This window comes from Prinia subflava, chromosome Z, assembly GCF_021018805.1.
Source record: "Prinia subflava isolate CZ2003 ecotype Zambia chromosome Z, Cam_Psub_1.2, whole genome shotgun sequence".
Classification (NCBI taxonomy): domain Eukaryota; kingdom Metazoa; phylum Chordata; class Aves; order Passeriformes; family Cisticolidae; genus Prinia; species Prinia subflava.
This window is the reverse complement of record NC_086283.1, coordinates 35,425,142-35,439,623: the sequence shown is the minus strand read 5'-3', so window position 1 is coordinate 35,439,623 and position 14,482 is coordinate 35,425,142. Positions and strand designations below refer to the sequence as shown.

Here is a 14,482-nt window from a genome sequence, read left to right as displayed (position 1 = left end):
CATGTGGTGTTTCTCAGGCTGAAACTGTTTCACAGAGCATTCAGTCCAGGAATAAACATCTATGCCACTTGATACCTAGCAGCCTTTTCCTTAAGAATCATAAAAGCCATCAGGTTATTGTAGCAATGGTCCATTATTTGTGTATCAGAGGAGATTATAACTTGCCAGATGACAAACTTTAGGATCATGAAACTACTCTCAAGACACAAGTACAGAAATCACTTCATACTCTCTGTAGACAGTCTTATAAAAGTGTTTCATCTAACACTGGAAATGCATGCTGTGAAAATTCATTAATAGTAGTGATGAAGACTAAGATGAATGACTGTTATTTTAGCTTGCCTACAGGGAAGTAAGTGCTGTAGGCATCAATTGGCTTTTCACCATTTGAGTGTGCTAGGTGATGAATGCAAGGTCCACTATGTAGTATGGGTGAAACCTGGGAAGAAAAGGCTGAACCACTAGAGGGGATGGACAGTTATATTTTGCAGTTGAGATCACCTGGCATAAATGAAAGAAACCTGAGAAGGAAAAGAAAAGATTACTAAAAAACATCAACAAAATCCCAACAAAGAACACTAAAAAGTTTTGCATAAGATCAAGAAGTATCACACAATTACTCTTGTTATTGTCTCAGACGATCAAATTTTGAAGTTCCTTGGCAATGCTGAAGAAGTTTAGTTCAGAGATTCATGACATAGCTGTGCAAGAAAGACTGTGCAAAATAGACAATGAATGTAAAAATGTTGTCGAAATTGCAAAGGATCTTACAGGAAATCTCAGCAGAGTGTCAGAATTCAAGCTATCTCAGAAAATACAGATATTGGAGAAAGGTTCTGGAGAAGTCCAATGTATTTGAAAACACTGATTTTATGAAGAACTGGACACAGACTGTTGTCTATTGAGCTTTAATGGTCTTGGAGAGCTGCTGCTAAACAAAATCCCGACTTTAGCATTAAAGACACATAGATTCCATTGATTTCATGCTATGAAGGAACTTCTCCCAGCTGCAAATAAAGTAATTGAATATATGGAACTAATGGAACTAATCTGAGAACACAGTTTTGAATTAATACTATAGGAATGTATTCCTCTACAAAGAATATACAACCTCAGTGTATGCACCTTTTATGCACATCAAGTGTCATTTGTCTAACAACAAATGGAGGAAAATCACATTCCTTGGCTTATACTGTGCATAAGGTAGTCTTTGCACTGAAATAATATCCATCCATGATAACTGTTTCAGAATTTGCAGGTATCTTTGCAAATCCAGGAAGTCTGCAGAGAGAACACTCAAAGAACTAAAGAAAGCTATGATTAGAGCATCGTTAGAAGGAAAAAATATATACAATCAGAAGTAAACTAAAGGTACAAGTTTATTTTATGATTGTTGGCAATTCCCATGTCCATCACTCTTTCTGGTACTACAGCTCCAAAATACTCTTTGTGCTTGCTATAACACTCAACATTCTCCCTTGTCATTCCTACCATCATTATCTTCTATGACTCCTGTCAGTTAGCTTTCTTATATCGGCTTACTCTATTTTCAAATCTGAGTGGTAAATGCATCATCTTTTCCCTCTATTTTGTTTCTCCTTCAAAGAGTTTGCTGTTTAACTGCAAATATGATTTTTAAATGAATGTGCAAAAATATGTTACAAAGTTAGAAAGGTTCTTTCGAGTTAAAAAGGGGATTATTAGGGAAATATAATGTATCTCCATTAAACTTCATTTTCCCATGTTCTACCATGAAAACAACCATGCCACAAAAATGTTTTTGCTCCCTTAAAAATTGTAGTGAGATCTTTGGGTCCATTAGAGACATGGTATGAATCTGTAAGTATGGATAATAACATATCCACTCATAAGGAAGCTAGCAGAAGATTTGGCATATCAGTTTGTACTTTGAATCAATTATGATTCCTTAACATACAATTTGTTTAGGGAAACATTGCTTAGCATTGCAATTATTAAGTCTCAGATCCTAAGGGGCTCCACGGTTTACTTGGAGTTCAGGAATGTTGAAACTATGTTCCTATATAGCACACTTTCAAATCTGATGACAGAAAAGTTAGTGCAATGGAAAGAACAGTCAAGAACAGAGACAGTCATCTGGATCACTTATGAAGGTGAGCCTATTCAAGCAGTGTGTTTGTAATACAGTTTTATATAAAATCACACACAAAAATTATGCCTATAGAATTAAGAGTGCAAGGCTTAAAACGCAAGTCTACAGAAACCCAGTAATAGTTAAAATTATTTAAGAGCTAAGGTAGACAGTCACCTACAGCTTCCAAAAGATGAAGCTACATATTACTCTTTACAAGCAGTGGGGTAGCAAAAGGTGGGTTAAGACACTTTTCTTAATGATGGCAATGATGCTATTTCTGGAATGATACATGCATGTGCCTAGTATTGAAGTTTTACAGAATATGTTACTGGAGAATGAACACTGAGTTGCTGCTTGTTTTCTTGCTGTTTCTTGTCTGAAATAAGTGGTGTAAACACAATTTCCAGTGATTCTTAACAAGCTTAAGGAACCTATTTTATATGAGGGGGTAAAGACATGACTTGTCTGCAGCATGCAAATAACCAACACAACTATATTTTAGAAGGGGGAATATTTATTTATTCTAATAAAGAATGGCCTAATAAGATAAGTACACACCAAGATAAACATGCAACCAAAAGGTGTAAGATTTTTAATCATCAAGACAATGCTCAATCAAACCAACGGAGAATTAACCAAAGGAGTTCAGATCCTGATGCTGGTTTCTGTGAGACTAATGTAGCTCTATGTCAAGAGCTCCACTGAAGCCTCAGTAAGAAGTATGATATTGGACAACTAAGTTTTTTTCCTGCTATTTAACTACCTTCAAATAGTTTGAGAGGAAGCTTCAGTTTATGTAGTTGGGTGCTAGGTTAATATAAGCATATAATTAATAACTCTACTCTAAAAATACAGAAACATTAATTACTATGGATTTAATCTCAGTTAAATATGTTAAGCAAAAATGTCAGAAGTCAACAAGATTATTTTAAAGGTTGTCTAATCAATCTGTTCTACAATGAGCAGGAATTTATTCACCATGTCTTTAGAGAGGCAGCAGACCACTCAAACCTGTTGGTTCACAAATGAGTAGCTGGAGATCTAAGCACAGAATTTACATGAGACATTCAAATGAGTTGATGTTTTGTATTTTTCCCCTTTTGACATCTTGTGGAAATAAGGGCTACAGCTATGAGATATGCCATAAGATGTGTGGTTAAGATCATGGTGGTCTGCTGAAGGAGTGATGGGTTATCAGGTGGAGAATGGCCTCTAATGCTGCCACCAGCCAGGTGGAAGAGGGACTGATGCTAAGTCATCATGTCTGTCTTTCTGTTCCATCTTTGCACTTTACAGACCTATAGTCTGTAAGCTCTAAGCTACTCTCAGTATCTCATTTACACATAAAGTGGATGCCCATCACCACCATTTATGATGTAAATTACAGAATATTTGATCACCTTCACTACTCCCAAAAGTATAAATTGGCATCTGACATCCTCTAGGGCAGAGGACGAGAATACAACCAACTTTGCAGACAAGTAAATGGGCTTCCTCATCTCCCAACCGCAGATGCACCCCTTTGGCTGAGTTTTGCACCTCCAACTGAGTTGGAATATACTCAGGAATGCTTATAAATACTAGTGTATACATAGTACATGTACAAAGTACACTTACATTTTGCAGGTCTAGTGAATTATCACTGGCAATCTAAACAAATCAATAATTTGTTGCTCCAATAAACCGTACTATTTGTGACCCTATGTTTATGAAGGTTCCTATTGAAGTCCAGCAGACTGACAGCACTGCAATTATTAATTTCACTGTTTGTGAATCTGCTCATTTAAGTTCTTATTGAACTCAAAATTGTGAACCAGAATTATGCTGCTCAATTTTTTTAATCAGAAATGAGGCCCACCCACATCCAGCCCCTCTGATTTCTGAAAAGTAGTTGGAAAGCAATGGTGTTTATTTTATGTCAAAGTTAATGTAACATATTTACATTTAGGAAGTGTGACAACATTTTCGAAAAAGTTGAATACAATTTTGAAAAAAAATTTTTAATTACCTCTGGAGCAAAATTTTAGAAATTTTAGTTGGTAAGCATCACTACATAGATAATGAGTATCTGGAAAAAAATGGGTTTGTGTAGTTACTGTGCTACTGGTATGAGTTTTCAAGGAAAAAGATATCTAAAAAAGGCAAGAAAAAGTTGGTTTCATTTTATAACCTTGGTATGGTGTAATATAGATATTATACAACAATGAAAATAAAATTAAAAATTAAATATTATTATTTTATATTAATTCAACTGAAGATCCATTTCAGTCTTGTTACAGACACCCTCATCAATTCCTCTAGAGATGGAGGATTTGACATAAAACAATCCACAAAACCAACTAATGTAATCACAGGCTTATCAAAACACAAAATTTGGGCTAATTAGCAGCCAATTAATGTTGACTTGGAGGATACTGAGAAAAATCAACAGAACTTTGAAGTACACATTAAGTTTAGGAATATGTTTAAATCTGTGCTTGATCTGCAATGCATTCTGGTGGATGTCTATTTCCAGTGAGGTGCATGGGATCTCATCTCATGCCTGTATACTTTGGTGCACATAATCTCACTAACAAGATCATTACAGGTAGTACTTTAAAAAGATCTCTCTTATTATTCTTAGAAACAGCTAAAACAGTTGTTCTTTTCCCCCTATTTAGGCATGTTTCCCACTTAGCCACTTAAACCTATCATCCTTTGACTTATGGATGCCAAGATTTAACATGGATATGGTATTCTAAGTGAGAACTTTTAAGTAAGTACTTCTCTTCTTGCCTCTCCCAATACAACACATGAATCAAATCAAGAATTGCATGCAGAATGATTAGAAACTCCTTGACACCAAGAGGGGAAATGGGGAAAATCTGCCTCATACTATCACTGCATGCATTCCTTCTAAATGAATCTTCCTATAAGACTGCATTTCCTAGCAGTATCCCTACTGACAAATGCCTATAAGAAAAACAACTTAAGAGTAATTGGTAAGTTAGAAATTATTTTTTCTAAATCTAAATGCATATACAGACATGCAAATGATCCCTGTCCTTCCCCATAGAATGTGACTGTATCAGGAGACCTCTGCGGCTTGGTGCCTGCCTGGAGGCAACATCGTCATAACCTTTGTTCCCTTCACATTCACACTCATATATAAAACTTCTATATGCCAGGAGATTAGAAGAGATGCATGGCTCAGGTATTGTTTGATTTCTCTTATTAGACCATGGGACAAATCTTGTGTGTGAATCATTCAAACATTGAGACCACTGAAGATTTTTTCTAGGACTTGGTATAGTAACAAACCAAGTTTAAAAAGTGGGTTTGGCCACCCATGTAGATTAATTCAGATGAATAAATGCTGAATTAGCCCTCAGAATGTGTCAGTCAATATAGTCTACACAATGTACAATATGGTCTTTGGGTTTCACTTCACATGTCTGAAGTGCCAAACAAGATCAAAGCTGCTTCACACGGTGAGGTCAATACTTGAAACTTTTGAATATTGGTGAAGCAGCAGCAGCCAGACAGTGAAAGCAGACCACATCTCATGCTCAGTGTGAGTGGCTTAAAAGGCAGGACCCTTTCGGAACTTAGTTTTCTCTCACTGGATGGTATCAATGACAATGGGTCAATGTTATGGTGTGTTTGGGCAAACATTTTCAAAGGACAGGCACAAATTAGAATAATGCTTTCAGAATACTGTTATCCTCTTATGTAGTGTTGCATTACCAATCGGAGTGTGAGCAGATGGAAATTGCAGGAGGCAATGTTTTAAAAAGGACAACCATCAGCAAATACATCTAATAATTGAAGCAAAACTAACAGGATAGCTACCATAAACTGAGGGTCAAGATCCTCAAGAAAGCTGGACCAATCTAACTTTCACTGTTGTTAGTGAAAATTTTGATCCATCTTCCTTTAGTCTCTTTTGAGTTTTTTGTTGGTATCTTTAGTTGGTTGGGGCTTTTTTGTTTGCTTGTTTCTTTGTTGTTTTGTTTTTTCTCTGTAGTTCAGGTAGTCATACAAGATGATGCAAAGGACACGGACAGGATTGAGGAGCTAGGGGCAAAGATGAGAACACAGAGCCTCAAGCTTGCGTGCTGTCTTGGGAAATTCCATAATCAGAAAAGGATTGTGATTCTTCAACACAAATTCATTGGTTTACAAGGATTCGGACTTTTTTTTTCAGAATCATGTTTTCTGTAAGCAGACTGACTCCTTACCAATACGTAAGGGCTGTAACCCTTTCTAAGTAGGCTATATTGATTTCTTATCTGCATTTCAATTCATGTGTAAATGAGGTCCTAGTTAACAAAGGGTATCTGGATTTCAGTGTTTCAGCGCAGGTATCATAAAAAGCCCATCAATCATGGCATGTGAAAGTTTGCATTTAACAAACTTTCCTCAATAGCTTATTTTCAGCCAAACCAGGAGACTTACAATGAGAAAAAGTGATTCAAACTTAAACCAGGTTATGGAAGAGTTTTTTGTAACTTCAGAAATGCTTTTTCTTTGCTTAACCTTATTTTTTTTCTAAATGGGATTTCTGGCTCCAAATACAATTGCATGACTAGGAGCTGGTATTCATAAAACCCAAATCAGGTTTTTTACTGAGTTTTTTACTCCCAAGCAGTAGTTTACTGTCTATTAATAAACTGCCTTGTCCAAAAGACACAGGAGAGGGAAAATCCTGCTATACACTTTGTTATTTTATCATAAATCTTCCTCTCATTAAGCTACTGTGCTTGTACTGCATGGGTTTAATATAGTTTCAAACTGTTTTCAAAACTGAAAATAACTTACTTTTCTGTTAGAAATTCACATAAAAATCAATGAAGACAGGAAAAACGCTTAAATGGTATGCCACTTATGATCTAGTGAACTCTATCGCTATAGAAAGGGTAAGATAGAAGTAGTATTAATAGCTTAAATGATCCACATTTTCATCTCTCGGGGTATTTGAGGCTCTTCACTCCTGCACACTTCCTCTCCCTGACCACCTTCTTTTCTGCTGTTAGCTGGAAATGAGTTCATTTTGAAACAGCCAGTTCTGCAGAATTTATAATCTTCTCAGCAAAAGCGCAAGCACAGATACTGCCTATATTGGTCCACACATTAGAACCAGAATATTTTCCAAAAACATCTACCTGCCTCTCCTTGAGGAGACTCAAGGTCTTGTGCTGTCAAATGCTCCTGTACAAAATGCTAACTTGATTTATTTATGTTAATTTTCATACAAACATATTTAGAAGTCACGCAGATGTGCAAACAGTTGCTGGACTTCTCTCCAAAATGGCACTGATAGATTTTGCTGTACTGTTAGTCTCCCTTGCTATCTGCACCTTGTTGGTTGAGAAGAAAATCCTATCTACAGGACTTGAACAGCACATGTAATACACAGCAGAGATTTATTTACATCAGAATTATCTACAAGTAATGCCAAAGGTTGAATTTAATTAAGTAGTGCAGAACACACTTTATTGAAGTGTCTGTCTTCAGTGCATTTGCTTCTGTTTTTGGGTGGAGGGAGTACTGGCTTGAATGTGCTTTGTGGTCTTTCAAAAACATGGACAAAAAAGAAGCATGAATTAATGCTGAAAAAGGCTCAGCAAGAACTAAGGTGCTCTGCAAACTGGTAATTTTAGTCACAACATTTGCTCATGTGATATATACAGGAAGACACAAAACACAGACGAAGTAATCCGGAAAGCTGGAGTTTTGATGACCTCACTCCATGGGGTCTATGTGGCATCTGTCTTCAGTTAAAAGGGGCATACTGATTTTTAACAACTAGCACAAGATGTAACAACCTAGAGCTAAATCTGTTTTCCGGTTTCTTCTTTGACACAAATCAAGCTCTCCTCAAAGAATCATGGAATATTTCAGGTTGGAAGGAACACATAAGGATTATTAAATTCAATTTCTTGCCCCTCACAATAGTACTTAAAACTAAATCACATGACTAAAGGCATCATCCAGACTTTCCTTGAACCTATGTACTGAATGGTTAGGAAATTGCCTTACACTTGCACAGCACTTAATTTCTGCCTCGTGACTGGGAAGTAATATAGTAACTGTTTGTGTCAGAAATTCCTATAAGTATCATAGGTTATGAGTATGCTTCTGACAAGGGCAAACTGAACATGTCACACCATTTAATTTCTTATCAATCAGACTACAAGACAGGCAAGCCCCAGAATTAATTCTGTACTATGGCTGTGTTCTTTTGGTCACTTCAGCATTCCTGATGCTTGTTCTTTAGATGAAAAAAATGTATAAAGTATTAGTTAAATAGATGTATCTTGCCTGAAGTATCTGCAATTTTGCTATGCAAACAACAACAAAACAACACATAAAGTTTGAAATAAATCAGCATTTTTTCTATTAATTAAATAACCTCTCATTTTTTTCAGTAAATTAATAGTGTATTCAGTACTGCATGGCATAAGAAATTGTTTTGCTATTTGACATTACTTGATTTTGATTTTTAAAAATCTGAAAAGTGGACAGTTAACTAAGCAGTTGCTCTTCAAAATTGCTCCTAGAAAGCAATGATTCCTTCTCCTTTGTAAAGAGGAAAAATGTATTTCCAGGTAATTACATATCTCTATCTATTCATCAATGACTTTCCTGCTGAAGTGCAATGTAAGATAAAAACTGAAATATACCAGAATGTGTCCCAGTATGACATACAAAAACTAATGCTTATCAAACGTCATTAGAAATGCAGCAAAGATTTTGAGGCATTATAATTTCCTTACTAACTGCAAAAACTACACAGAATAAGGCCGTGCATGAAAACACAGTATTATACACAAATGATATTCCACAAAGAACATTATACAGACAAGTACCTACAGTTTCTTAATATGACTCAGTTGCTGCCCAGAAAAAAAAATCCATTTAAAATAAATTCTGTAAAGATAAAGGTGGATACTCTGCCCCTGAAGATACAATTACAGTAGTAAGTAGGCAGAGAAATGTGTGCTTTTGCTATATGATTTATTACATAATATTTGACACACAGGAAAAGCTCTCCCAATGCAAGCATAGAAATTCTTTTGGCATTGCTTCTTCTTGCTTCAGTGAAAATGCTAACACAACCCTCTGATGGTGCTGCCTTCCATTCCATGTTTTCTGGGCACTTTCCAGGTGTGCTTATCTAGGAGCCAGAATTGAATATCCCAAAGGAACAGACCAAGAAGCCTATCTAGTCCATCTGATTTCAAACTATTTGCTAATCTTGCTAAACTATGTGCATTAACAATCTCTTTCCAGTAGGTATGGATAAATCCACTTTTACAGGCTTTTGATTACTGAAAGTATGCTGCTGTCTTCCAACAGGAAATTAATTTATGTCAAATTGTGTATTGCTTAACCTCGTATTTTTGTTCTGCCTTGTCCGCAGAGAACAACAAAATATGTGTTTCCTAATGCAGACTTGCAAGGTAATGTTTGGCAAGCAGAACGGTTCTTTCTAGCAGCACCTCAGCTGAAGTTAAGTCACAGATCATCTTCCTAACTTTGCAGAACACCAAAAGCTTGATCTTCTCACACAATAAAACCCCAAAATATGAAAGTGCATGAAACAACCAAACCAAGTTACAAAATATGTAAAATATTTTCAAGCATGCCATGCCACTGCAAAAAGAACAACCATTTGGCTTCCACTGCACAGAAGAAAGGAGAGAACAGTTCTTGGGAGGGCAATAAAAAGAGAGGTTTTTCCTTAGTTCTCAAATAAACCTTTAGGAGGTCATGAAGGAGAGTGACACATATTCATTTGCTGTGGTGTTAGCTTATGGCAGGTGAAATTTTTTCTTAAATCCTGTCTCCCTGTACCTGGTCCAGCACTTAGATCCACTGTGACCTGTCCTCCCTTTGCCTCTTTCCAGCCCATTTCATCAGGCTCCTGTCACTCCTTCCTTTGTCCCTCTGTGTCCTTTCACAGTCCCACCCACTATAGCTGTTCTCGTTAATGGCAAGGCCAAGGACGTAAAATCTTTTTCTCTGCCCTGCCACTTGCTTGAGTTGGGAGGAGAGGCACAAGGTAAGCCAACTCCCTACAGATCTCATCTGTGGCATAAGGGAGGCAACTCACCTGTCTAAGTCATCAGCTCCACCTTATTTCATGTCTACAGGACCTTCAGAAACTCACATTACTCACTGCTGATACAGGTTTATTAGTCCCCTTTTGGCTGCCATCCAGAGTCAACTATATTGTGTTAGAGCAGAAGGGTCTGTCCCTTCTGTGAATGCTGGTATAGCTCACCTGGGAACTCACAACTGTAACTGGAGAGTACTATGTAGCATACTGGAAGAATTTTCTGAAGAAATTAAGTGAGCTGGCCTCACCAGAGACTTCATTGAAGCTCAAAGCAATGCTTGCTTCAAAGTCTTCACTGAAAGTAAAAAATAAGCCATTTTCCCTGGGTTTTTGTTTCAGCATCAGAGCTCAAGGCAGCAAGCCCTAGATGCAAGTAATTTAGTTGTTAATCCACAAAATCAGCTTGTGTGGATTGCACTCAATTGCAGTATAAATTACATTTCACCTGCTTATATCAGAAATCTTAGAGTGCAAATATTCCAGTAAATGTGATGATTGATGACCTATAAATACTGACTGATGGGGCTTCTCAGCAAATCTTTTATCTTCAACATCTTTCTAAAAACCTCAGTACACCACTCTACATCTATACTTGCACAACAACATTATATAGCTGTTTGATCCAAAAAATTATTATTATTCATAAAGTAGCTGATAAATGTTCTTTTCCACTATGGCTCACATGGTTTTACTGTGCCTTGCTGTCACTGCTATAATCCTCTTCCACCTTGAACACCCTAAAACACCTGGCATTTTTGATCTGCTTGTCCTTGCAGTCCAGTTTGGTGAAAAGCTCACAGAACTAGGTCCCATAACCTGTTGGAGAAACAGCACAGCCAGGCATTGTATGTTTTTTTAGGTTTACCAACTTGTAATCGATGAAGTTTTCAGAGGTTAAAAAAATAGTGTTTTCATTATGCTTATTTAATATGTTTTTCTTATTTTTAAAAAATGTAAAAAACCCATTCAGTGGAGCCCATCATCACAGCAGAGGTAAACTGCAACTGCAGGAAGCTGTGCCTCTCTGCCTGTGTGATTCAGTTTCAGCCTACTACTATGAAGCTCTTCTTGAAGTGGGAAACAAAAACAAATGGTCAACAACAACAATACTCTGACTGAAGTCTACTAAAGTTAGTTATATTAACCACAACTTTGCATATCTTTCTGGTTTTTAATATATTTACTTCCTCTTGTTTTTAATATATATTAATATATTTACCTTCAATGGTTTCCCATGCAGACAAGATAAAGAAACTCATTTAAACAACTGGCAGGTACAGTGAAACTGATTAGGCACAAAGTCACCTCAGTCATTCTGAAGACACTGTTAATAGTTAGCTCCAAGTTAAGCAAAATAAAAAACACAGAACAGCTGACTTCAACCTCTTTCAGCCAAAATCAGCGAACATTGTATATAATTCATCCAGTTACTAGCTAGCAAGTTATTTTGTCAACATCAGTGGAAGAGAAGTAATTTATTAGATTTAACATGATGGTACAAAAGTAGCTGAGCTCTGGGAATGGCATACAGGACTTAGTTCTCTTCTGACCCAAAATTTTGAAGAGGATTTTAACTAGGGATATTTTTCTTTGATATCAGTTCATTTTGAGCAAACTGGACTTCATTCTGTAGGTCACTTTTGAATAACAGTTGGATTGGTAAAGTTTCATATGATAATTGGTCTATAAAAATATTCTATTTTACTCTTAAGCATAGACACCTCAAAATTCAGAAGTTATGCTAAAGAAATTGGGTTTTTACCAGCTTTCCTTGCTTTGAGGGAGGGAAGTCAGAAGAAAAAAACCTTTTCTTTCTTTGAAATGCTGTGATGGCTCAAAAGAGAAAGAATGCCTGATTCTCTTGTAACTTCTTCCCACGGATATCTCACAAACAGTATTATTTCTAGACTAGAAAATTAAAATTACAAGAAGTGGTACTTGTGAAGACAAACCTTGGAGAGGAAAAACATTAATCAGATATGGCTTGACAAAGTCTTTGAATAAAAGGACTTCTTGCAACAAACCTGAACTGCACTTATGGCCTTGTTAGAAATTGTGCCAGTTCAATGGGCAAAGGTATCAATCTTAGCCCATAACAAAGTTACTTATTAATCCAAACGCAAATCTCTATATGATAGTTTAGTTATTACTTTCTCAAGAAATTACTCAAGAGTAATTTCTTGTTACTACTTTCTCAAAAACATGTTTGCAGCCAGCAACCTAAAAACCTCTCCAGCACAGCAATGACTGAAACCATTAACCAACCTTGAACTCATTTTTTTCCCCTTCACCTTATAAAGCTAAGAAAGATTAACAAAAGCAGCTATGGTAACAACCACAAACACAGTCATATTAAGATAACTTTTATGTCCCAAGTCAGTACTGAAGTCAACCCACTCACATATTTTTAGCTATTCTCCCTGATGAAACAGCATGGTCACTAATACTTTACTGATCTCTTTCTACAAGATGTCATCAAACCACTATCAATGACAATGTTAGTGGAGTTAATGAGTGGATGTAAATGTAATCAGTCAGGAATGGTCCCTTCCCAGAGGGTCTGAAAGTGAGGATTTTTTTTCACTGGGACAGAAATTAGGAATTATGGAAGTTGTACCAAATAAACACTGAAGTCCATTTGATACTCTAAAATCTGTTCTGTTAGGCAATCGTGGCACAGCTGTGAGGTAGTGTGGCTAGACAACACAACTGGTTTTTAAATAGAGACTGCTATCTTTCTGATAAAATTAGAGGCAACTGCTGTAAGTATCTATTATCAGAGCACCTCTCGTATGAGGAAAGACTGAGAGAATTGAGGCTGTTTATCCTGGAAAAGAGAAGGTTCCAGGCAGACCTTACTGCAGCCTTTCAATACTTGTAGGGTGATCATTAAGAAAAATGAGGACAAATTGTTCAGCAGCACCTGTTGCTATAGGACAAGGGGCAATGGCTTTAAGCCAAGAGAGGGTTGATTAGGTTAGATATAAGGAAAAATTTTTTTTACAAGGAGAATTGTGAAATGCTGGGCCAGGTTACCCAGAGATGTGGTAGGTGCCCTATCCCTGGAAACATTCAAGACCAGGTCAAATGGGGTTCTGAGCAACTTAATCTAGTTTAAGATGTTCCTGCTCACTGCAAAGTGGGTTGGACTAGAAGACCTTCAGAGGTCTCTTTCACCCCAAACCATTCTGTAATCCTAAAATTTTCACCTGGTAAAAATGAGGATATTTTTAAAAACATTTTAAGTACAAAGTTACGCTCCAGGCTTTAACTGTGATTACCAGCCAAAAATATTTTTTTTAAAAAAGAAAAGTATAATTTCTGTCAGACGCGGAACAGCATAAGCAATCCATTTATTTCACCCATGTTTATTATTATAAGGGGTGTAATTATAACACTGAATGGTCCGTGTTGGTGGCTTTCTTCTGTTGTTTCAGGACAAAATATATTTATGTTGGGGACAGTGAATTAGGTATTAAATACAAGTGGGCTCTCATGAGTTGTGGCTAAGTTCCTTCCATTCTCATTGCTGAAAGCTTATCCACAAATAAGTAAGATATCTTGCAATAGGAAGAATTCATGAATGAATGCAATCAATAAATGCTTCCTACTGCAGGATTCACCACAAATTCTTTGTAATACTTCTAAGGAGTTTACAGACGTTTATTAGTTATATAAAAATTCCCAAATCTGCTTTTCCTGAACATACTCTTATGCTCCTTTCCATAATATCAAACCAGAGAACTAAACATCAGCATGAAACAGAGTCCATGACCCTGTGTGTACTTACCATGTACCACATGCTTGGCCACTTGGGATCATTGAAATAAGTGGATTGGGTACCACCAGGTTTATAATCCCTCTTTATCCTTCTTTTCACCACCTGCTGTTGTATCCACTCCACCTGCCAACCAGGAAAACATACAGAGAATGTTATGGTTCTATGGAGTTAATCAAGAAATGTCTGAAAACTTAGGATTGTCCTCATTACCATACTCCAAGGCATATTTCATATTTAAGAGTTCATTTTGGCAGTAGAAAGCAAGCAGGTCACCTTGACACACTGTTCACTACGGAATACATCCATTTAGCCAGTGTTACAAACCTGTATAATTGCTTAAATACCTTGCTAGAAAGACTTCACTGGGTAAACTTTTAAAATACTTTTATTTTCTGATTTTTCTTTATCAGACTTACTCTTCTTTTGAATTTATAAAAACTTGTACACAAAATCTAACAGCATATTACAGTGAGAATTTAATTGA

At 36.5% G+C, this 14,482-nt stretch overlaps 1 protein-coding gene across 4 annotated transcripts in view; it reads right to left on the bottom strand.

Annotated features, from left to right (window-relative positions):
* The window catches only part of PCSK5 (proprotein convertase subtilisin/kexin type 5), a 225,742-nt gene that overhangs the window by 162,948 nt on the left and 48,312 nt on the right, over positions 1–14,482 (bottom strand). For all 4 annotated transcript variants that reach the window (XM_063422828.1, XM_063422830.1, XM_063422831.1 and 1 more), the window contains exon 3: positions 14,008–14,121. In XM_063422828.1, coding sequence (XP_063278898.1) covers positions 14,008–14,121 — 114 coding nt within the window. The remainder of the gene's footprint in view (positions 1–14,007; positions 14,122–14,482) is intronic.